Here is a 24,684-nt window from a genome sequence, read left to right as displayed (position 1 = left end):
GAAAAGACTACTATGTTGCATCATCCCAAACATTCCCCTTCAAATTAGTAGATGAAGTCATTAGTTAGGAACACAAGTGCACTCTCCTTAGAGAAAGCTGAAATAGTAACTCTGGACTCTTTACAACCACACCTTTTCTGTGGAAGTCAGGTCAAATAAGGAAAACACACCCCTCACACAACATACACTTGTCTTTGAAACACCTGACTGACAATACCTATGGTTTTATAATTTCTGTTCCCCATTCAAGACTCAGGTAACTGAGGTCAAATTTAGTCTTAAGGCAGTAAAATATCTGCATTCTAAGTAATTTGAGTTCTGTTTATTTGAATTCTGAATAACATTTAAAGAGAAATGCTGAGTTCTGTGAAATTACTGGCAGCAAATAGTAATGAGATATTTTATATAATACAGCACAATTAAGTACTTTCAAGCAGTATGAGATTTCCCTTTAAAATTACTCAACCCAAAAGGAAAAATGTCACCATCTGGAAAAGAATTTCTGCAGAGAAGTCAATTTGTGAAACAGACAATAAGGAGACAAAAAAGCAAAGAGCTCATTTATTTAGAATAATTTTTTTAATCCCAGTTCTAAGATAAAGTTTTAGGAGTAGCTGTGGCCCTTTTCTGTCTTGCTCACTTTGAGGGAAATGAGGCAATGCACAGCATTCCAGCTGTGCTCACAATCCAGCATGGATACATTCATAACCAAATTAAAGGACGAAATATTCACAACTGACTGGGACTGGTCATAGAATCTAAATGGGAGGTGCTGGACTGCAGCTCCAGAGCTGTGCCCAAACCCGTAACTTCAGCTGAAGGCTGAACAGGAAGATCCAGATGAGTTGCATAAATACTGAGTATGCAAAGCATGATTTAATCTAACTTGATTTGTAAGGAAGACAAGATTAAGACATCTGGGGAAACTGCCATGGAAATAATCCTCACAACATAACCAGAATACACACCCGGGTATTACTTGTTTCTCTCTGAGTAAATTTTGCCATAAGCCTCATCCTGGAGCTGTGTTTTCAGGAACAATACACTTTTTACTGCTTGTACATGTTACAGTACAATTTCTGCAGATAGAAATCACAAAGCAAAAACTACTTGTTAATGAATGCTAATCTTACCTGGGACTTTGTCAACAGATGCAAAGACAGAGCGCTGCACTGTTGGGTCACTGCTCCCACGCCGGGACTGGTCATAGAATCGAAATGGGAGGTGCTGGGCTGCAGCTCCAGAGCTGTGTCCAAAACCCATAACTTCAGTTGAAGGCTGAACAGGAAGATCCAGGAGAGCTATGTTTAATCACAATTGATAGTTTTTGTTACTCAAGTACATAAAAGGAAAAATGACAGTTTGCTTAGAACCTAAGACTAAACAAGATTTTAACATAATTTGCTTTCATTTGCCTCTTAATTATGCTTACAAATGCACTGACAAACTGAAGAGTCAATGCTTCTGGCAACCTTTTCTACATTGCTGTCCACACCACATTCACACTAGGGAAACCTCAAAATACAGTGGAGAAGAAAAAAACCCCAGGATTACATGAAGCCCCTTGCACTAAAAATCCCATAGAAGTTATTAACAATAAAAAAACCCTTTTGTTTTTCCCTGCAGAAATAAAGTAATTCATCAGTTGCACTGGAGCACTGCAGAAAGCTATTTAAAGGACAATCTCCTTAAAAATGGAAAAAGAATGTCTTTGCATTACATTCAACCTAAAATTTTTAATATCAAGTAGAATGCAATATCCTCAAACTTGCTTTAATTTTTTTTTTACATGAAGCAAGGTATAAAAGTGTGACATATCCACTATATAAGCTCAAAATTAAATATGAAACTAAATCTATTCCTTGGAAACTCAGTCCTGGCTTAGAGCTTTCTGGGGCTCACCACTCCTCAGTGTGCCTCAGCCTGACACTACAGAGTGACTTGCAATGACAGCCAAGCCTTGTCTCCCAGAATCACTTCAGGACAAGCACTCACCTGCTATTCTCTGCATTTTGGTGCGCCGAGCCTGGATGCGGCCTTTGGCCAGGCGCTGCTTGGCGATGATGCAGCGAATGTGATCTGCAAAAATAAACGTGGCCTGCAGGATGGGGAAGGGCTTTGAATGAGGGCTTGAGGCAGGCTTGTGAATTATTATGTTCAGGGCTCTGCTGTCATCCTCTACTCCAGTCACCTGCATATCCTAAAGAGAAGCAGAATGCAAATAGTTAAAGAAAAAGTAAGCTTTTCTAAGCTACAGGTTAAATATCAACATTGAAAGAAAATACTATGAGAATGTTCCATTAAAGCTCTTACTAAAACAGTGTCTGCGTTAAAAAGCCCAACAAAATAAAACCAAACCAGACTCTGCAATTTGCACAACTTGGAATTACTTCTTCAGAAATCAGTATTCATAGAGATTGAGTTAAATTATTTGAGCATAGCAAATTTTCAGGAAATACAAACAGCAATGATTAAGGCAAGAAAGAGACAAATGAGAAACATTTCCTTAGATAAGCACAGATCACTTCAAAATTACAGTCTATATCCTTCTCTACCTGTGTAGGAAAATCAGAACTCAAAGTGAGTTCGTTAATTTGCTACTTGAGTAAAGTGCTTGGAACACGATCCTACCTGGGTGTGACTTCAGTGTTCAAATGAACACAGCTCATTCCTTAACAGTACGTTAAGGAAGTTACCCCATCTGCAATTGTGTCTCTGGCCACAATCTACATTAACTTCTTCAGAAAATCAGAAATGTTTTAAATGGCAGGAAGTAGTAACCAAAGAAACAAGGAAGCATGGTACAGAGCTTAAAATATAAGCTAATACTGGTATTACTATTTATCCAACATAAAATGTAGATTTTCAGATCGGAAAAGCTGGCCACCCAAACTACAACTTTCCTTACCTGCAGAAGGCCTGCAAACTTAACTACTCCCCATCCGAGTCTGGCAATATCTGGTTCAACCAAACTCATCTGGTAAATATCCACAGCCAGGAATCTTTGAACTTGACCCCCATCCTTTGTTACGACTGTACAAGCAATCAGATCACTGTTATCTAAAGGGAAGGAAAAAGGTTACATAACATTGAAGTTGAATATTCTGGGGTGTGGGTATTTTACATAACAGAAAATGTTAACAAATAAAAATATAACAACCTTGACAACACATGGTTAAAGCTTCTGTTCACATTTTTAACAGATACTTTAACTTCCCTCTCATAGGTCCAAGGAAGGGGAGAAAGATTTTAATAACAGTGGTTCAGACATACAAGTTAAATATCAGATGGGTACTATATGCACTTTGCTTTCTCTTACCACTTTCATTACCTTCCAGAAAAACAAACTCCCTTTATGTCAGGGGTAAAATTGCAACAGTTCCAATTTCTTTCACGACATGAAGTCTCAAGAAGTCTTGTTAACAACCACAGCCAGACCCAACACCACTGTAGGCCATTATTTCTACCTTGTTATAAACGTTGTCTCCTGACACAAGCTACTTTTGTACACATCTGAAACCTATGCTGGCTCTTGGACACACTTCAATTTCAAGAATATTTGGACTCTTCAAGTAAATTGTAGCAGTGCTTTCACAATGTTTGTTAAATGAAGTGACTTTTTTCCTTTATCCATGTATTTCATTCACTTATACTGAACAAACATGCCCTCTCTTACTCCAGAAATCCCTCCAACAAACCCCAAAATACATTCTCTGCCATTTCCTCACTGCCCCGTTCTAGGTCAAACACATTACTCATGAAAAGGGACTAAATCACCCTCTTTACACCAGCTGAAATCTACCAAGCAGCCCTTAAACTGGCAGTGCCAACCCCTAGCAGAGCTCTGCTAATTCTACTAAAAGCTGTGTTTTCCTTTGCTTCATACTGATACTTTCATTCATGTATTTGATGCACACAGGTCTTTTCCTCTCTCTAATCTAGTACAAGTTACAGCAAGTAAAATATTGTGAAGGCTATACAAAACAGTAGAACTTATTTACTCATCCAAACATCCAGACAAGCATTTAACACCATTTTTTATACTAGAAACATTTGCAGGATAAACTACAAGTGGAAGTGTACAGCTCTTCACAGTGGTAGGTCATACAACAAGAGACAACAGCCACAAATTATGGTCAGGAGGTGGAAGAAATTCTTTTGTGCAGCAGGTTACCCAGAGATGTTGTGGAATTTACATCGAAAGTTTCCAAGCTTCCAAAACCAAATCAACTTACTCTTCCTCACAAAAAACCCCCCACAACACAAGTGAGACATCCTTTCCAACTAACATTTCTATGAATCTACCAATTACTCTTTACCAGCAGGATCCATTCAAAATTAATTGGGTGGTAGGAAAGAAAGGCATGAAATATAGAACCCTAACACAATTAATGCTAAACAGTGTGAATGTACTGTGAGCTTTTGAAATTTGAGGAAACAAGTTTAATCAATAAATGCAATACATACAGGACATGATTTGGTTAACATGAGGATTGATTGCTATTACCTTCTCACAGGCTTGGAAGGCTCAAGAAATCCATACAGGATTGGCAAATATTAATGTAAGAACCTGTGAAGGATTTATTCCTGTTTTAGAGATGGAGCTGAGAAACCAGGCAGAACTGGATATTTCTTATTTTGGTATGCTGTCTTGCCTCTTTTATTCTTTAACCAAATTAATCTATCAACATGATTATTTCAGTTGAGTTGAATTCCTGGAGCAGTCCTGTTCTTCTCAAGACACAAAATGCTTGGATTAGGACTCTCCAAACACAGTATGTCAGGCTGATGAGTCTTTTGGGAGATTCTCAACTAACAGGCCACAACATCAAATACAGTTGTGGAGTTCTCAAATTCTAGTTTTTGACCAGTATTTACAAAGGTTTTAGTGCAACAGCAAGCAGGTTACAATACTTGCTGTACAAATTCAACTGCCCAAATACAAAAATGCACTACTTTAAGAACTAAAAGGGCAGAATGCTTTCCAGAACAGAAAGTTTTTATTTTAGACCTGACAGCACCTTCAAGAGAAGCATTACTGTAAAAGTCTTTCAAAGAATAGAAAGGAAAGTTACTCATTTATTAGGCAACTGTTACAGGAATCCTTTGAGCCTATACAACTGAATGTAGTCTATTTACATGACTCTAGTTCACAGCTGCTGAAGAGTCAAACTGTCATCTTTGATGACAAAAACAGAAGAGAAAGTGTGGTTAAAACATTTTCAGTGAGCTGATATAAGAATACTTACAGCTATGCTATGAAACAGCTCGAGATACCCAACCACATTCAGATGAAAATATAAAGCCAATTAAACTTCAGTACTATTCAAATTTGGTCTGGGGATTACAGTGAACCACAAGCTGAATGGCTCCCTGGTGTGACACTGCTGCAAAGAACTAGAGTGCCTCTTCTGAGATTACCAGCAATGCCTAATTTCTCCTCATGCAAAATGAAGCTTGTAACCAGTTTGGACACTATACCTCCATTATATGGATCCAAGATTTCTGTGAACTTTCTCCAAGAAAAATCAAAGCCAAGGAAAGAGAGTTCATAGACCTAAGCTTCTTGCAGTGCTGAAGATGTAAATTAAGTGAAAATAGTTGCCTGTGTTTATGAAAACATTTTCCTGAAAAGATTGTATTGTAAGAAATCTTTATGAACATAAAAGCTACTTCATATGGTCTAAATGCACCTGATCTGCCTTGGGGCTTGATCTTTAATGATTTTATAATTTCCAGTCATCCCAATTCCAGAAATCATCTGCAGACATTAAAAGCTCTTACAGAAAACTTTTAGCCCTTTATACACACAGCTGGCAGCCCAAGATAAGCATTAGGCTGGAGATAGTGAATACAGCACCTCCCATTTCACAGGAAGAACTCTTCCCAACAGCAAGCAGCCCTTCTGGGATGACATTCTGCTTTACTAACTAAGAAAACAATCAATCATGAATCCACCTTGCTCCCATGAAGTACATGTAGTAGAAGTTAGAGGATATGTCCCTGGTCATACACCTGGCACCACATTTTGGGTTACTACTCACTTTGTCACAAATATGACAAGTTGTTCTGGACACCTTTTTTTAGCTGACCCCAGTTTGAGCAGGAGGGTTGGACTAGATGGTCTACTGAAATTCCTTATAACTTCAATTATTCCATCATAAACTTTACTAAAATCTTTATTTAAAAATGTTGACTGGGATGGCCTTTTAAAGCCTGCTCACTCTGTCTGCCAAGTACGCAAAGAACCTTAACTAGAATGTTATTTTTTTTCTATTTCAGCAAAGAAATAACATCTTTAAATGTATCCTTATTTATCTCTTGGCTATGGCATTTAAAACATTGAAGTAACAGAATCCTGTTACCACCTGAAACCAAGCATTGAGGCTGTTAATTTGAGCTGCCAGTGACTTGACACAGTGAGCTGCTAAACAAGACTGAAAACACTCCCAGCCTCACAGGCTGTCTACGTTAGACAGTTATCACAAAATACATAATTGCTTCAAAACTATTTACAGTAGAAAAACACTGCAAAGTAATGGTAGTTGTAATTCTGGTGACAGCATATCCAGCAGTATGGAATGAAACTTTTGTGGAATTACCTGACTCTCTATTCATACATTCATACATACTGGTGACAACCTTTTAACTACACCTAAAGGTTCACATTCAACATATGTGTATCAAAATATTACAAATACTTTTCTACAAAAAACTTGAATCTCCCTCATCAAGGTCACATAATACAGCAATATTCCGTTCAGGCAAAAAGAAAAAAGGAGCTATTTTTATACAGTTTTGTGGGATTTTTCCAAATGAAAACAGTAGCTGAAACCATTACTGGATCATGTTAACCTCTACCCCCATCTTGAAACAATTTGTATACAAACAAGCATAAACACTGAAGGCATCTTAATGTTGCCAAGAATTTTAAAAGCCTTGTATTAATAGAGATTGAGGAAAATTTGTTAAATCAACAACACCTCCAAAGTGATATTTTAAAAAGGCACAAAAATGTAATTTTTTGGGTCATGCTTTTCCCACTGCAAAATCTCTTCCAAGGTATGGCACCTATGCAATCATGGGCATCCTATGTGCTTTATGCCAAAATGCTGATATTCTCCTTCCTCTCTTGTTTGGGCAAAGACTCAAACTGGAAAATACATTTTTATGCTACAATACACAGTAGAACCTCAACACCATGCTACTTCAATTCAGGTAGTTTATGTAAGAATAGCAGTAACAAGCAGTTTAGGAGAAAAAAAAAAAAATCAGTAACTTTTGTGTCAAACTATTTATGAAATTTAGGGGCTACTTACTCCAATCCAAGGCTACTTACTCAAATCCAGAACATCATCTGCCTTTATCAGATCTCCCTCCCTTGTGAGCGGTAACTGAGTTTCCAGCTCACCTTGCAAGTGCAGTGACAGTGAACGAAGCATAAAGAAAACTCTGATTGCCTTGGGAAATTAAAGAAAAGATTATCAGAATATTTTTACACCCAGTACTGCATATTTTAACAGAATCTTACAAACATTTATTGGCTTTTACAACCCTGAAATTTGCTGTCCTACAGTAAATCATTACAATACATTTAAAATTGTAATTAAAACTTTAATTAATTTTAAATTTAAAAAGTAGAATGCAATTTCCAGCTTAGTTAAAAAAAGACATGAAAGAAACTGAAACATGCCATTTATTTTCAGTGAAGTAGAAGCAGCAGAGCTTTTGTCTCACTGGCACACTTAATAAAGATTGTGACTTACAGGGAAACAACTACAGGAGATGTGTAAGCAAAAACAATCTTGGAATATTTGTATTTAATCATTACTTTAGGACTGATTGTATTTACAATGCTTCTATGCTACTGACACCTATACAACCAACCTTCAGAGACTCTCACATTTTGAACTTAAAACAGAAATAACTTTTCTGGCCAAGTCTAGCTAACATGTTTACAAGTTAAGAGAGAAACAGAGGGCATTTCTGCATTTTAATTTGCTGTTCTCACTAAAACTAGCCACATGTAATGTAACTTTCTCAGAGAACTTAATTTATATTCTCAGAAGGTCTTCATCAGGGCAAAGCATTCTGAAAGCTGCTACAGTCCCAAGAAACTTTCAACAGCTGCTCTGTGAAATGAATATGCTAGTTTTGATTTACAGATTCATGACATATGGTATGCAAAAACCCAAAGTGTCAAAGAACAATCATTTTATTAGCCACATTTTGAAAGGCACCATTTATAATCCTCTTTCCCTACAAGAACTGCATTTTCAGTACAGCAAATGAAAAATCATTTTTTATTACTTCCGGTGTTCTGCTTTTTAAGAGTTTTCTACACAGTAATTCTGTGGTGTACTGTAAATTAACTGCTGCTTTACAGTAACAGCATTGAATTCATGAACAGCTGCAGTGCCCAGAAACTCCCAGATTGCAGGAAGTATTAGGAAAAACAAACCTAAAGTGCTTTAAGGGAAAACCCTTCACTCTATTTTTAAAATCAACAGAACAGTGGCTCCTGGGAAGTAGAACTGTGAGTATTTGGCCAGCTCTCTACTGGCAGTGCTTCCAGGAATTTCTGGCAGAACAAGGATGAAGGGAGGGAAGCCATGTATCAGGTTCTTCCATGAAATTACCCCAAATCAATGGCTTTGGTACACAGCTGAAATTTAACAGGGCAATATGATTATGTGGAGCAAAGGACATCAAGGGTATCTAAAAAAATAAGATAATAATACTATTTAATTCATAAGAACAGAGTCACTTTAGAATGCAAGATGATCACTCCCATTTAAGCAAACTGCATTCTAATGTATTGTGGACATACTGAAATTATACAGGATTACTATAAAGCAGTTTTCCTACCAAGTGCTTCAAGAATAATTAATAGTATTTGGTTTAGTATTTGCCAAATTCAATCAAGAACAGGAAAATCCTGGCATTTTTGGTAACTCAAAAGTTAAACTCAACAACATTTTTGTTTGAGTTTGGATTTTTTTAATTTGGAGGGCAACCATCACTCAGCTTTCACTTATCTTCCCCCTCAAACCTCTACCTCCTAGACTGCATTAGTTTTTATCACATTCATTTCCTATAAAACTAATGACAGTCATCTCCAAACATGTAATCACACATCTAGTGCAGAATAAAGTATAGGAATAGAAAATAAAATGAGAACTTCAGCCTTTGCAAAATGAAATGGAAACTCTGCTGTGCTTTTTACAACACTGACAGCCCTCAGTTTGTTAACAGTATCAATATATTGTGCCTAACACATTTTATGAGATCTCAACAAAACAACAGAGAAGTTCCATGGCCTAGAATATTTTTGGCTGACTTTTGGTTAACTTGGAACAAATATTTATTTCTATCTACATTAAAGTATTAAGCACTATGATGCTTATTTCCTCATTTATATACATGCTATATGTGCAAAGAAACAGCAATTTGCAGGGAAACCTACCACTATCTTATTACATTCCCAGGAAAAGGTGTTCTTAGTACTTCAAAAACTTCTCACAAAGTGAGATTTTTGAGAGCTTCTCCTAAAATTGTCAAAGAAAATAAGAGCTGCCACTTACATGGGCTTTCTGTAGCAAGGAAGTAAGATCCTAACAGTTAAGAACTCATAATCAAAGGTCTCTTGCTAGTGAAATAAACCTGGGAACTTTTTTGAATTGTTTCAGAGCATGCTCAGAATTAGATATTTTTCCATTTGAAACCATCATTGGAACCTCAGCAGGTTGAGTGGCAGCAGCAATGTCACAAGATCTACCCGAGTCCAGCATTTTGTCATGGCAAGTCAGCCAGGGTGAGGCAGCCTGGCTGGAAGGAAGCAGCGCAGGAAATGATACCGAAACCTGAGCGCAATGGGACTGAGGAAGGAGCACCAACAAGAAATCATTCTGGGAATTCTTGCTGATGGATAAAGACCCTTTCACCCCAAAGGATCTACAGGAATATTTGTATTGATTGTTTTATTTCTACCAACAGAAGTTAAGCTATTCCTTATTTAGCACATGAAAATCCTAGAACAGTCATTTCCCACTAATGTGCATTTCTAAGTATCTTTCTGTTGAAGGCCTCAGAGAGAATTTCAGGAAGCATTTCCGCTTTCTAAGAATAATACTTTTCAAAACAATTCAGTGTATTCTAGCAAACAACTTGCTGTGATAACAGAAGCTATGTGGCTTATAAGCAATGAAAATAAACCTTTTCAGGAGATTCCTGGAAATATGGGTTTTTTCCCCTTCAAGAGCATTTGAATATACTCACATAATACACTTATATAAATGCAAAGAAACTCAGAGAACAGCACTTTCCAAACAATGATTTTGTGCAGTAACATCTCAGGCTTACTGACACTGCAAGGCTTCCAGGACACACCCAGATAAGGGCCAAGAACAGATTAACCAAGAATGGAAATAAGGATATTGTCGTTAAAGTCAACATCACTTCTACAGATTGTGTCAGTCACAAAAACAGACACTTTGCTGGTTCCCTCCTCATTCTCAAATCTCTATCACAAATTACTTTGGCAAGATGAACTCTCAAGTAAAATAAATTTTTTTGCCATGTCTAGAAATATGAGCAATACAAAGCCAGTCAGTCTTCCATGGAGATTCTTACAGGAATATAATTGAGATATAAACTGAGATAGCAGATCACAAAAGAAGCTGACAATATATTGAGTGCCATCAAAATGCCTTTGTACGTAGCTTTCTGCATAGTCTGGAAATTTAAACCTCAGTGCAAGAACATGTTGTGTTGACTAGACACAAGAAATCAAAGAAAAAGTATCTCCACTGGGGCAGGTAATTATTATATATACTCTACACAGATCTGTCTTCATCAAGCTTTTATGATTTCATGGATTAAGTTTTAAAAGAAAAGTATTTGTATTCCTAGAATTGCTCAATGGTTTTGGCATCATTTTGTCATGAGCAGATGTAAGAAAACTAGTCTTACTCACTCTTCGTGTTCTTTCTACATCTCCACAAGGCAACCTTTTCACAAAATCAATCCCAGTCAGAGGTGTCCCCGTTGGGGGTAGCAAGATCGAGGCATCCATCATCAAGTATTCTACATTCATAGGTTTCATCTACAAAAATATTTTTGCATTGCTTAGTATACGGAACAATAAACATTTGCCTCTAGTTTCAAATGTAACTCGTTGTGTATTTTAAAATTCTGAGAATTTTTAACACGATATCTTAAATAAGACATTGCATGTCCTTACATGCAATCTCTCATTTACATGCAATATCTCATTGTTTCCAGACACAGTGCCAAAGTTTTCATACAAATAAAACACAGAAAAAACTCCAGAAGATTACAGAAAAGATATTTCCCAAATACTAAAACCAAATTCTGCCAGGTTTGATTTTAAGTATTGACTTAAATTTGTGGTTACATCAATCACAAGGATTGATGTAACCACAAATTTAAGTCAATTGTAACTTTTTCTCTCCAAAAAGTACTTTCTCAAAACAGAGAACATGCTGAGCTTCTGACAGATATAGGAAGATTTTAATGTTTAGGGAAAAATAAAAAATCCAGTGTCACATCTAGTAGGCTGAAGCAATTTTATACTCAATTTTATAAATAATGGACATTTATTAAATAAAGAGCTGTGAGATTTCACATAAATAATTTATGTAAGTATAGACACAACTTCTCAAGAGACAAAAACACAACCCAGGTTTTTTTATCCTACTCCCAGCAATAAAGTCCCCACTGTCCTCAGCAGCTACCAGTACTTTTTCTTGTTCCTGTGCTGTATCTGGGTTTGAGCATTTGCCAGGGAAGAAGGGGTCTCACTTACTGTCATACTGCGGTATTCATCTTCAAACATATCCAGAAAAATTTCTTCTCCCTTCCAAAAGAAAGAACATGGACATCCCATGAAGCCTCTGTTGGTTCTGTATAGTGTGTCTGTGAAGTGAGGCAGGGCTGCAGGGCACTGCTGAGCCCCTCAGCAGCACTGTTGACACCTCTGGGGAAACACATTTAGCAAAGGGAAAGATTTCTTTGCAGCCCCTGGAGGACCATGGTGGAGCAGGTACCAACACTACAGCAGGCAGATGTGCTCTGAAGGAGCTGCAGTCTGCAGGAGCCACACTGCAGCAATTGCTATCCTGAAGGACTGCAGCCCATGGAGGAGGGGACCCACACTGGGGCAGGGGAAGTGTGAGGAGGGAGAAACAATAGAGAAGCTGTTGTGGATGACACCAAACCCCTACTTCCCATTGCCCCCGCACCACTCACACGGGAAGAAGGATGAAGAGCCAAGAATGAGGCTGAGCCTGGGAAAAAGGAGAGGTGGGGGACACCAGTGTTTCAATTTGTCTTTGTTTCTCACTATCTAGATTTTTTTTTTTTTGCAATAAATTAATTTCTGTGAAGTTGAATCTGCTTTGCTTAAGACTGTAATTGGCAAGTGACCTCCCTGTTCTTTATCTTGACAAGATATTCTATTCTCCCTCCATCCCATTGAGGAAGGGCAGTGAGAGAACAGCTGAGTGGACCTCTAGCAGCCAGCCAAGGTCAACCCACCACAAGTTACTTATTTTTTTGTAAGCCACATTGAGTAAACATCCTTCAAGAGAATTCTAAGAAAAACAGGAAGATATTTCAGATACTTGAAATCTGTCACAGTTTTATTGCTCCTTGTTAATGGCTAGAGCTAAAAAATTTGATTTCTTTCATTGTTTACAACACATACGTGAAAGTAAAAGCTTCAAAGGTTTCCAATATAAAAAAAAAATAGGTAAAATTTTAGATCATTTCAGATATAATACCAACAAAAAAAAAGTCAAAACCAAACATTCCATATTAGTGTCAATGGTAAACTTGATCTCCAGTACAAACCCTGTGAGTATTCCAACAGCCCTTTGTGACATATGACAGGGTGGTATGGGAAGGGCGGAAAGGAGAGGAATTCTCCAAGAAAATGCTTCTTTTCTATCACAAATTTGGAGTTTCCATCTTTAAAAATGTGCTTCTTTGGTCACTATGTAAAGACTGGGCTGCAGATATTCCCTATATGTAAAGGACCTTTTTCTTACAGCATTTTGCATATTTACCTTATAGAAACGACGAAGGAGATGAACACTTTCCTCCCTTGCACCCTAGGAAAGAGAAAATGCATTTCAGGGAATACATACACCACTTACTTATTAGTCACATTAAAAAACCCACCCAAAGACTCATACAGAACAGACTGTCTAATAATTCATGGCCTTAATCTCAGAATTTGATAGAATACAGTTCTTGCACCTATGAAAATGCAGCTTGAGTTTACTATTTATTATTTCAAAAGCACTTTACATTATTAAGAGGGATAACATACAAGTTTCAGAGAGACCATGAAACAGAAGACTTGGAGAAGTTACAAATAAATAAATAGCAGAGATGAGAACACAGCATAGGTTATGATGTTCACAACACAGAGCTACCCATGCAAAGATGTTGTAGAAGCTCTAATTTCACATTAAGGCTTATTGCAATTAGAAATGAAAAGAAATTTATTCAACTATAATCCAAGACTCAGAGACCAATAATGCAGTGACTGGCAATTTGAAAGAAAATACTCACCTCAAGACAATCAAGGTGAACACTTTTTATGATCCTGCCATTTTTGGAAAACACAAGCTGCTTCAGCAGTAGGCAGCCAAGTTCTAAAGTTGCCAAACGAATTTTTCCATCTGTGAAATGAAAATTTCAACATACAAAATAGTAGCAGTTTAGTTACAGCTCTTCTCATCATCCCATGATCTTAGACGTCTGTACTCTTCCTGCAATTGTCAACCCCAACTCTGACACAACCCCATCAGACAGGGATGAGTGCTGGTGTTGCCTTACTATGTTGATGGCTATAAAGAAAAAACTGGAAGAGTAATTTAAAGCAGAACATTCAGTAAGAAGGCAAAGATTAATTGAATAGTAAGCCCAAACATTGGTTTTGCTGCCTTTATCAATCAGCTGCACAGGTTGAATTATTCTAAAATTACAAAAGGATCCCAGACATTTGGGATGGATTAAGTTACAAGGTGAAAGGAAGCTTTGTATATAGCACACTAATAAGGCAGAGCTTTCCCTTGAAGGGAGAAAATGAGATATTCTACACAGCATGCATCAAGTTGAATAAAAAAATCCCCCATTTTCATCCTTCCCAGAACTTCCCTCCCCAGACATGCCTTTATTTAAATAAATACATATCCTCATTTGCACTCCTTCCTGATGCTGCAGGTACAAACTCTTCATCTATAAACATGTTTTTCATCTCTGACACATCAGCAGAAGTTAATATGCTGTAGAACAGTTTTGCAAGTCAAACAAACAGATTTTTATTCTACAGACATTAAAAATTTTGATAATGTGTCAGTTTCTGGGGAACACCAGTTCCACCCATTTAAAGTTTTAAGGGGCAAGTGCAAGGAGGAGAGGTGTGGCTTGAACAAAAATCGTATTTTCATGGAACAGCTCATGGAACATTGTAACTCTCATCTCACAAAAAAAAAAAAAAAAAAAAAAGAAAGAAGAAAAACCACCATGTTTTCTGCAGAACAGTTCAGAACTGAAAATACAATCCGAGATTAAAGAAAGTATGGAAAAATTTGCTACCACCTAGAGCTGACAGACAAAGGATTGCTATGAGCAAAGGACAACATAGTTTTCAAAATCATGTCTCAATTGAAATTATTTTTACAAGCAAAGATGAGACAGACCATATTTTCAGGAGGAAATCCATTAAGGTAAAACCCCTCAAAATCTCAATTTTTGTTTATTCAAAAGTGCAGAAAATAGGAATTAAGACAACAGATGCTTGTATAGTTCTGAGTATAAAAACAGCTACTCAGCACAAATCCAGTGTTTCTGGTTTCTCACCAACCAAGAAAAAGCCAATAGTTATCTTTCACAAACCACATCTACATACTGCTCATCAAAGAGCATGCTGAACAGTCACTTTCCCCTCAAAGACAAGAAGCTAAGGAACTTTTTTCTACCTTCAAGAATTTCACCTTGGAAAACAAACCCTGGAAAAGCAATACCTGGTTGTGCAGCATAATTCATTATCCTGATGAGCCCTTCTGCAAGGACATGATTATATGAATTTCTCTCTTCAGCATGTTGAGCTGGAAGTTGAATTCTCTCCAGCTTGACTGAGTCAAGTCCTTTCATGGGGGCGAAGCAAAAAAATGCAAATTAGAAAATAGAGTGTGCTCTGAGGCAAGCATTTAATAGACCACAGCAGTTTTCTCAGAAGAGAACAATTAGCAATAGGAAACTAGGCTTTGACTCTGTATTACAAGGAAAAGGAGGAACAACAAAGACCAAACACATTGATAAAACCCTCAAAATTCTCAGCCTTAAATGGGGTCTACTGCATGGCAACACTCAAATCCCAAAGTGGCTGGTGAAATGCAAATGATTTTGCTGTTTCTGAAATTCTCAGATTACTTGTTTGCATCTAAATAAAGTCAAGCCATACATCTGGAGAGCATAATGGCTAAAGGGAAGAAGATCACAGTCTGATTTTAAATTCTGCTTTAGTAGTTAAGTAATCTGTTCATATATGTTTAACTAAATAGGAATTTTATTTTGTAGTAGCCCCATTTAGTATCCTCCCCAACACATAAAATTTTCAATGACTTGTTACGTAAGGAAACTAATCCCATCTTTAACATATTCACCTAAAATGTCAAACTTATTTCCCAGGAAAGACTGGTTTGCTGGGAGACGTCTTAGAACAATACACAATTATGGATTGTGGGGATCTTCCTGTCCTGTTCTAAAGAACAGCAATAAACAACCCCATAAATCAGAAGATGACTCTATTGAGGTTTACAGTTTCTTCCAACCATGGCCTTGCAGTTAACTCTATTTAACAGCACTCACCTTTGTTGTGTGACATTGCATATAAAAGACAGAGCACAAAGAGGGCATAGTAATCATCTTCAGGACAGTCCAGTGCATTATAGACCATATCAAGAAAAGGCCTGTGGAAAGGAGTAATTTAGAACCAGTTAAAAATAATCTATAGAAAAGTGGGTAACTATCTTATTGTGCATGTAGCTAGTGGAAGAGGCAAATTCACAGTAATGCACATTTTCAGGCACTATAATAAGAGTTCTGTTATAGAGTTTCTGTTGCAGAGAACTCAGATTACAGCCATGCTTTGTATTTACATACTGACAATAATTCCGAGTTTTAACAGGATTTATTACATAATACTTTCCCAAGAGTTGCTTGTTCAAACATTTACTGGGTTGTAAGTATACAGAATCATTGCAGAGCTTGCCTTTAAGTGCATATCTAAGTAAATATAAGGAGCTGTTATCACTGTTGTATAAAACAGACTCTTTCAAAACTCATGTGCTGAACAGAATTGAAAAGTTCTTATTATAACAAATAAGCGTTTTTACCAGAAGTTTGAAGGAAGCTAGGTTTTTCTAAAACAACTGTTATACTGTCCAAAAGTTAAAGGAAAGAAAAATTAACTAGGAGGGAGTATCTGAAGAGAAAAAAAAAAAAGCTTTGGATTGCAGATGAACTCAGTTGTCCCGAGTTTAAACACTTGTGACCTACAACACATATATAGGAAGTTACAAACAGTGCTAAGTTCACCTTTTCTTTACCTGTATCTTAGAAAGACAACAAAAGTCAGCGTAATCCAGAAAGCATTTGGACAGATCAGATATGGCTGAGATTAATCTGATACAGGCAGAGGCCTGATGGCAAGGCAGCTTCACTTCTGGTCTTAAGATAGCTTGTATCCAGCTAGTAGCTCAAGAGCATATGCAAAAACTAACTATATTTTGACATCCAGATAAATAAATGATGTGTCAGTGTAGTGTCACAGTCTGTTAAACTATACTTTAATAGGAAAGAAAAAGTATCCTTACATTATCTAAATTACATTCAAAGAAAACACATTAAAATAACATCAAAGTCACAGAAGCAAATACATTTTGCTGTGTTCATGCCTAGCAGACGAGAAGCAGGCACTACGAACTCCCTGCTGTGGTTCCTGGGGGCCAGAAGGGCTGGCAGAGACCAGGACACAAACCACTTCAATCCCCACTCCAGACCTGCGGTGCCCTCCCGGTCACACCGAGCGTCCCAGGAAAGCCGTGGTGCCCAAGGCATAACAGAGCACTGGAACTTCCTGGCAGCTCCAGGCACGTGGCAGCACAGTGCTCTTCTTACAGAAACCAGGCAGTGACCAACAGCCCAGCCCACGCTGCTCCCTGCTCGGCTCATGCCCCGGCAGCACGGCTGTGCATTTCTGAGCCTGCATTACAGAGCTCCTCTGCCAGAGCTGCCACCGGCAGGCATCCCTCTTTGCCCAAGTTCAACGCTGCTCAAAGTGCTAAAGTCAAATTGCTCACATATTATAGATCTCAAAAGAATTTAACTACTCAAGGAAAAACAACCTAAAGAAGTACTAAAGCTGGAAACAAGCCAAGAGTGCCTTCAGGTTTCCTAAGCATTACCCAAGCCCTACAAGCTTCGTGACACCCTCATAATGGGGGGCTTTTCACACCATAAAATGAGTTCAGCTTCAAGGTCTAAAGAACAAAGAGGACCAGGATATTAAAAAACTTGAATGCAAGATAACACTTGGCTTGTTTTCAGACCAACAGCAGACAGTAAGCAACCTAAACCCTAAACTATAGAAGTACTATTTAATATTATTTCATTAAAGCAAATCTTTTACTGGGTCAAAGCTGCTGAGGTATCAGTAGTTGTTCCATTAACACCAATATTACACAGTATTAAATTACTTCTGTGATGTCTAATGCATTTTTCATTGTTTTCCCCCACACACTAATTAGATTTATGAAATTATGAAACCTGACAAAAATCATTACAGCAGCAAGAGATACCATTTTCATTCTAGATGCTTCTTCACAGCATCTTACTGGCATTATCTGTCTCAGCCACAATAATCTGAAGCTGAAACAACTTCCAAGAATCCTCCTCACCAACGTTCCTCATTTAGACTAAATTCACAAAAGACCCAGAAAAACTTCAGCCTAAGAAAATAGCAACAGAAGCCACAACACAGCATGAGGACTTGACATGCTTTGGAAAAAAGCTTTGCTGTGCAGCATTTCATAAAATGAAGCTAATTTAAAACATGTCTTTAAGCTTAAAAACTTTCCAGTAGTGAGGCCTATCAAAATAAAATAACACCTAAAATACTTAAGCTTTTTCTTTTGTTTTTCACAGTAGGAAAAGGGCTAAGGGAAATTAAAAGCTTGACTTAGCTTTTACAGCTGCAGATTTTTAACTGCCATCTGTGTTGTTTTCCATTTATTTTTCAACAACTGTTGGACTGTTTTAAAAAAATGCAGTTTTCATAGTAAAGGCTATATTTATTTCTTAACTCTGTATGCATTTGCTTCCTTTACTAGTCTTTTACTAAGGCGTTGATAGAAGCTGCAGATCAAATGCCATACAAATGTTCCTCAAATTAATTATTCTTGTGGAGTATGTCCACAACTGAAGACTGCAATACTAGGAGCACATTAATGATTATTGCATGTGTGTAAGCTTCAGTTCCAGTATGGCATTTTCACTCCTACATGGTGCCTTATCCACAAGGTTCAGTGAGTTCAACCAGTGTAGGACATAAATGACACATACTGGGGCAAGTCTCTTGAGAAATTTAGCTGCTGTTTCAAATATTATACTTGGCATAATATAATACAACATCTTAAGCTATAGCAGCTAATCCACTGACATTTCAAAAAAAAAAAAAAATCGCATATAAAACAAAGGCCAGAATTGCCCTATACAAGGTATATCCTTATTTTAAAACTGTTTTTAGCTCTGCACATTCTTTGATGTTCCTTATTTTTAGAAAAGGTGCAGAATGCTGTGAGACCACATCTTCAGATCAAGAGAGGCCTGAACTGCAGACACTTGCCAAATGCACTGTCAGTTCACTTCTAAGCATTCTCAAGACCCAAGCATCCCAGTCACTTTAGTATTCTATGCACTCACTGCCAATTTCTTTCTAAAAGCCATTTGGCACATATTTTAGTCAAATTATCAATAATCTAGAACTCTGTGTTTTAAAGCCAGTTCAAGTCAAGGTTCAATTTAACTTTTACAATTAAATTAAATGTTATCTTTATTAATGAATGTAATCTAAACTACAAAGCTATAATGGAGACAGAATGAAATTCTGGGAATACCAGGCAGCATTTCCCAAGTTTAAAAATAAATTTTAAATCCTATCAAACATGTGCATTTCCCCAGTGGACACATTTGCAATTACTTTTGTGCCAGGGACATTTGGTTTCTTAACATTCTATTAACAGGAATGCAAAATCTCTAGTGAGAAGGTGTCTTAGGGGTATTCATTATATCCAAGCTTAAATTTTGAAGTCGGGGTAATTTCTGCTCCCAGAAACACTTATAAACTGTATTTCCAGTAGAACTTTCCAATAATCCTAAAACATACTAATGGACCCTGGAAACAGTACAAAGGTTACAAGAGTTTGCCTAGAACTACTGCTACAAAAATTCTGCCAAACTCATCCCTGAACTGAAGAATTTTCCTTGTTTTTTTCTTATAGGTGCATACAAAATGGAGAAATGCAACAATAAATATAATTTAAAAAAATTTACATCTTAGTTTAGATGTTTTAGAAAATTACAGAATGGAAACATTTATATTCTATTTTTGTTGTGTTAACAGTCTGTAAATTAACTTTACCAACTTAATGCATCACAACTGCCAAAGGAAAGCACAAACTAAAAAGGAACAGGATAATTTCCCAAATGGAGCAGTAGAGGGACTACACCTCACTTTCATATTGATTCATTCATTTGTGATCCAGAAAAAACCCTTTAATTTTAACCTGAAGCAGATCTGAAACATCCCTTTAAGAAAAGCAAAAGATTTAAGGGGAGGGTAGGTAAAGAAACAATTCAGCACCATCTTTTTCAGTTCCTTTATACCTGTTCCAGTTTGTCATCTCACTCCCAGAAGCAGCTGCACTCTTTTCTTCATCTGTTGTATTCTGTTCTGTCACAGCAGAGATGGACAACTCTGACAGTTTACATCTCTCCATGATTACCATCTCTATTTCTAAAAAAAATCAGAACATACCACCAAAACTTGGTATTTTCAACAAGGCTATCACAAGTTCTTCTGTATTTTCTGTTTGGTATTAAAAGCACCTCATGCATCTATATATAAGAGATATAACCATTACCTCAGAAAGGTTAATGAGCAGATGTGGGCAAAATTTCTTCTCAGTAAAGAACTTGGCTTATATTTCTTTAAGGAATGTAACACTATAAAAATGTATACATATAAATAAAATAGGTAAAGAAAATATACACATCATTTTCACAAATAAGCCACAGTCAGCTCCCTTCCCACGCAAACCACAGGAAGAAAAGCCATAGAACCTCTTTCTGAAAAAAAGATTTGTGAAAAAGCTGGTGAGACTAAGGCATGGGTGGACATCAAGTTTCACTGAGGGTGTAGACAGGCCTCTGCAACCGCAGCAAACAGGACACTTGGTCCCTAGCGCTTCTCACCTACTGAGTTTCAGGAGAACAAACAGATCTTGCCTTCCCTTAGGAAATGGGACAAAACTACAGCTAAATGCACCAGTTTGAACAGTAGATTATTTCAGATTTTCTTCAAATCATGGTGGAAAATACACCATCAGTTATTTCACACCATTTAAGGAAAGTCTTCTCAAAAAGACTGTTTACCTAAATCTAAACTCAGTCATGTTTGGACAGGACTGTCAAAGCCTAATGCTCTTGCTTTCAATTGCTTGCAGGCAATCCTGCTACATTTTTCTCAATTTATGTTTAATGTAAGTAAAACATTGTATACATGCTTCTAGAAGTTACTAACCATAAAATAAACAGTTATAATATGCTAATATGTAAGACTACTCATCCTATAAAAGCAGTTCTTAGGTTTTCTACATCAAAAATGCAGAAAAAGTCCAATTAAAAAAACCCCACGAGTTAAAGATATTTTCAGTTTTGAACTATTGAATATCATCTTCCATCATGTACTGTCACTTCTAGCACACTTGTTACATTTTATCATTGAAACATACATAAAATACTGCTGATTATCTTGCAAAGGTGAAGTGGCTCCAGCTCTCCCTTACCACAAAAGGACAAGCTACAAAGCTCTCAAGCTTGCTTATCAAGTGCCCACAGCCATGAACACTGAGGTGCAAGGCATGCATTGTGATAAGGGCCAGGACCTACAGGCAGATATGAACACACTTTCAAAGCTTCTAATGAGAAGTACATGTTCTCACAGCTTGATTTATCATGAGAAAAAAAAATCCAGCCAAAGCCTTAAACAAATGTCCCATGTTTACCTAGAGCAGCAAGAGAACAAGTCATGTAACTAATCACTAGTTCCATCAGTAAACAAAAGTACCTAAATTTTGTAAGCATTGTTTTCTTGCTGAAAACCTCACCTTCATTTTCAGTGCTTGTTCTTATGCCCTTCGAACTTGCTTCTGTACCTTTACTTTTGTCAAGGTCATCTTGGTTATCTTCAGATCCTCTCTCCTCTTCATCTTCTTCGCCAACATTTTTATAGTTGGGTCTTTTCTGCACCCTCTTCTTCCCTTTCTGTTTGTTAATTTCAAGAGACCTCTCAAGTGTTTCTGTGGGTTTTATGAAACATCTGATACTTGACTTTGCCTGTAAATTTGAAGAGTGTACACTGAGTTACAGCACAGCATTTTTAACTGTAATTGATAAAGAAACTTCAGTTCATACACAGTGTAAATCAGAACACTATCCACAAATCTCAAATCCATTTTAAAATAGAAAACATTAATACCAAATCATTAGTAGCACAACTATCTCCAAAGTAACATACCCCAAAGATCTATCATTAAAAAGCAGGCCTTCTTGAGACAAGACAATGCAGAAGTACCTATTTCATCACCACAAGTTTTAAACTGAAGGGGTGGGACAGATATCACACATAAAACTCAGACACCTTTTGCAAAATTGTACATGTGTGTTGACAACAGTGTATTAATATGAAATACACCCCTTTTAAAGGTGCAAGGACTCTTTTAAAGCAGCAAGGACAAAATCCAATGCTCTGTGCTGTGAGATTTTGGGTTGGTTTCTTTTTTTGGAGTCTTATGTTTCCCTCAACATCAAATAAATTCCTGCATCAACAAGGAACAAATTACAGTCATTAGTCTTTTTTGGGCCTCCAGACATTGACTAACCAAGTCTGGAAAACACAACTTCATTTAGTAGACTTAATTTACTTGTGTTTTACACAGAGTTATCACAGGATAAGATGGCAAACCAACACCTTATTTTCCTAAGTATTAATTTATAGAACAAGAAAATAAATTTAGATAAATTTCTCACAGAAGAAATTAAGTATTTCCAATAATGTGTCACCCTAACAACATGGATTCTTATGCAAAGTGCCCAAGATGCTACAAGAAGCTCTGCAAATAGAAGGACTAACTTGGGCTTTAACAATTCTGCATCTTGTTTCTGAGCTGTGCTATTAGAGCTCCCCTCTGCCTGCCAGCTGATCACCAGAATATCAAATAAGCACTAATCAGCCAAACCTCTCTGTTACTGAGAAGTGAAACCCATGGTTTGGAGCTTTCTCCCAGGTTTACACTAATCAAGACAGCTACAGAAACCCATTACCTTCCAGAGTTCAAAAGCTCAAACAGATTCAGTTGACACTGCCTAAAGGGATAAAAACTTAACAGCAAGCAAGAGAAAGAAGTAAGACTAGAGTAAATATCAAACTGATTACATTCTCTGCCTTAGGTGACTCAGTACAGTAAGTACTCAAGATCACTGCATCAAAAACTTTAGTGAAAAAGTCTGAAAAAATCCTTCCCTTCACCTAGTTAGGAACATCTATACATAAGAGATTAGGAAAAGATCAGGGAAGAAGCTGTCTACAAGTTAAAAGGCCAAAATGATTCTCTGAATCTTCTGACATTTTGCAAATGTTTTATAGAAATATTGCATAAGTGAACTCACACTTGGCACTGAAACAAACCACATAGTGGGAAGACTATTTTACAATACCAAAAAATCCCCATAATACAAAATTTACTACACTTATATCCCCCAATATAACCTCTTGGATGCATTTTTTGTATGATCCAACTGCAACACAGGAAAGCAATAAAGTGACCAGGTTACCTTTATTGATGGCTTCTGGCCAGAAAAGTAATAAGAAAAGGGAAGAGCACCTTAGATCCTATTATTTAGGGGAAAACCAGAAAAGTAGCATGTAAGTTGCATAACACATTTTCCCCTTTCTGCATTCACTTCTTATTTCTGCATTGCTTCCTAGAATCTCGTAGCTACTTCTTTAAGGAGAAAGCATGTACTTAACATCCTTGCATTTCTCATATGCTGTCAGCCACAAGAGCAAAGTACCATAAGACACCAGTAGACAGTGATGTGCTTGTGAACACTGAGCCACAGTCTGCTCCAAGAAGGAAAGCTGTAGAATAAACCCTGCACAAATATTCGGTTCTGCTAAAGGCAATGAGGCTATATCATTAAAACTTTCTCAAATCAGACTTAAAATTATTTTAGGTATCATTTGGTTTATAAGTTGATTATACAGGTTGAGGTACTGCTAGTTGGTATCTTTAAGATGTTTTTCAGCCACATTTTCAATAATGGTTTATCTTGTGCAACGTGTGATGGTAAAAAAAGGCAATACCAGTAACACCTTTTACGGGAAGGAGAAAGTAGGTTAAAGAAGAAACGTGCACTAGGTAGAACTGGCCCACATCTGAATGATGCAGGAAAACAGATCTCACAGGAATTAAGGTAAACCTTAGTGTGATATCTGACACGTTTAAATTCATTCTGCTGCCTATACATATTCAGGTCTCATTGTGACATAAGGGTTTGTATTTCTTCTGATGATGCCTAAAACCAGAAATACAGGGGAAAAATATGGAATTATGTGGATAACTTGTTCAACGGAGCCTGGGCAATCACTGCTGTGCAGTGATGTTCAGCAGATCTCCACAAGTAAGTGCCAATTCATAAGATATCACCAGTTACAACTGTTGGTCATTTTTTCCACTGATTGATTTACAGTAAACAGTATCACTTGTTCCTCTCATGAGAGCTACCACTGCTCTTTGTCCTAAATAACTCAGGGTATTTTATATTTATTCTCAGTTTTTGTTCTTGTGAAGTGTTCTTTACTCAGTGTCCCAGCAAGAGGACTCTGCATCTACTGAACTCAGTCCTTACTCCATACCTCATTCCACTTTAATTTATCTTATGAAAAAGATTAATATAGATATGAGGTCCTACTTATTTCTGGGTTTAGAAACTATGTGCTAGTTAGAAATTGACAATTACATTTCAACTTAAACACATAAAGACATCTCAGTTACAACAGACGAGCAAGGGTTTAGAAATAGCTGCAGTTCACTGCAATACAGATATCCCTACAACAAGCTTAGGACAGTATCAGAACAGTTATCATGACAAATCAGAACACAAAGAAAGTAGTAAATGATAAATTTGGGTCTGATTTAAGAAAAAAAAATTCTACATTCAGACTAAAAGTAAATTTTAAAATTTGCTTCTCACTTCTCTAACAAGTCTAAACTAACTTCTAGCTTTCAGTATTCAACAGAAGTTTGC

General features: G+C 37.0%; 1 protein-coding gene across 7 annotated transcripts in view; it reads right to left on the bottom strand.

Annotated features, from left to right (window-relative positions):
* CLEC16A (C-type lectin domain containing 16A) overlaps positions 1 to 24,684 on the bottom strand; it is a 60,371-nt gene that overhangs the window by 18,414 nt on the left and 17,273 nt on the right. For 5 of the 7 annotated variants that reach the window (XM_021538011.3, XM_077786844.1, XM_077786841.1 and 2 more), the window contains 12 exons: positions 21,483 to 21,711; positions 19,981 to 20,110; positions 15,904 to 16,004; positions 15,057 to 15,179; positions 13,600 to 13,709; positions 13,089 to 13,133; positions 11,828 to 11,878; positions 10,976 to 11,104; positions 7,340 to 7,460; positions 2,909 to 3,060; positions 1,996 to 2,200; positions 1,134 to 1,301 (listed from right to left, as the gene is read on the bottom strand). In XM_021538011.3, coding sequence (XP_021393686.1) covers positions 1,134 to 1,301; positions 1,996 to 2,200; positions 2,909 to 3,060; positions 7,340 to 7,460; positions 10,976 to 11,104; positions 11,828 to 11,878; positions 13,089 to 13,133; positions 13,600 to 13,709; positions 15,057 to 15,179; positions 15,904 to 16,004; positions 19,981 to 20,110; positions 21,483 to 21,711 — 1,564 coding nt within the window. Of the gene's footprint in view, positions 1 to 1,133; positions 1,302 to 1,995; positions 2,201 to 2,908; positions 3,061 to 7,339; positions 7,461 to 10,975; positions 11,105 to 11,827; positions 11,879 to 13,088; positions 13,134 to 13,599; positions 13,710 to 15,056; positions 15,180 to 15,903; positions 16,005 to 19,980; positions 20,111 to 21,482; positions 21,712 to 24,684 lie in introns of those variants that run through there. The other 2 variants (XM_021538013.3, XM_077786843.1) reach the window with 2 other exon arrangements.

The sequence above is a fragment of the Lonchura striata genome, chromosome 16 (assembly GCF_046129695.1).
Source record: "Lonchura striata isolate bLonStr1 chromosome 16, bLonStr1.mat, whole genome shotgun sequence".
In the NCBI taxonomy this organism is placed as follows: domain Eukaryota; kingdom Metazoa; phylum Chordata; class Aves; order Passeriformes; family Estrildidae; genus Lonchura; species Lonchura striata.
The sequence above is the reverse complement of the archived record's forward strand: the minus strand, read 5'-3'. Positions and strand labels throughout refer to the sequence as shown.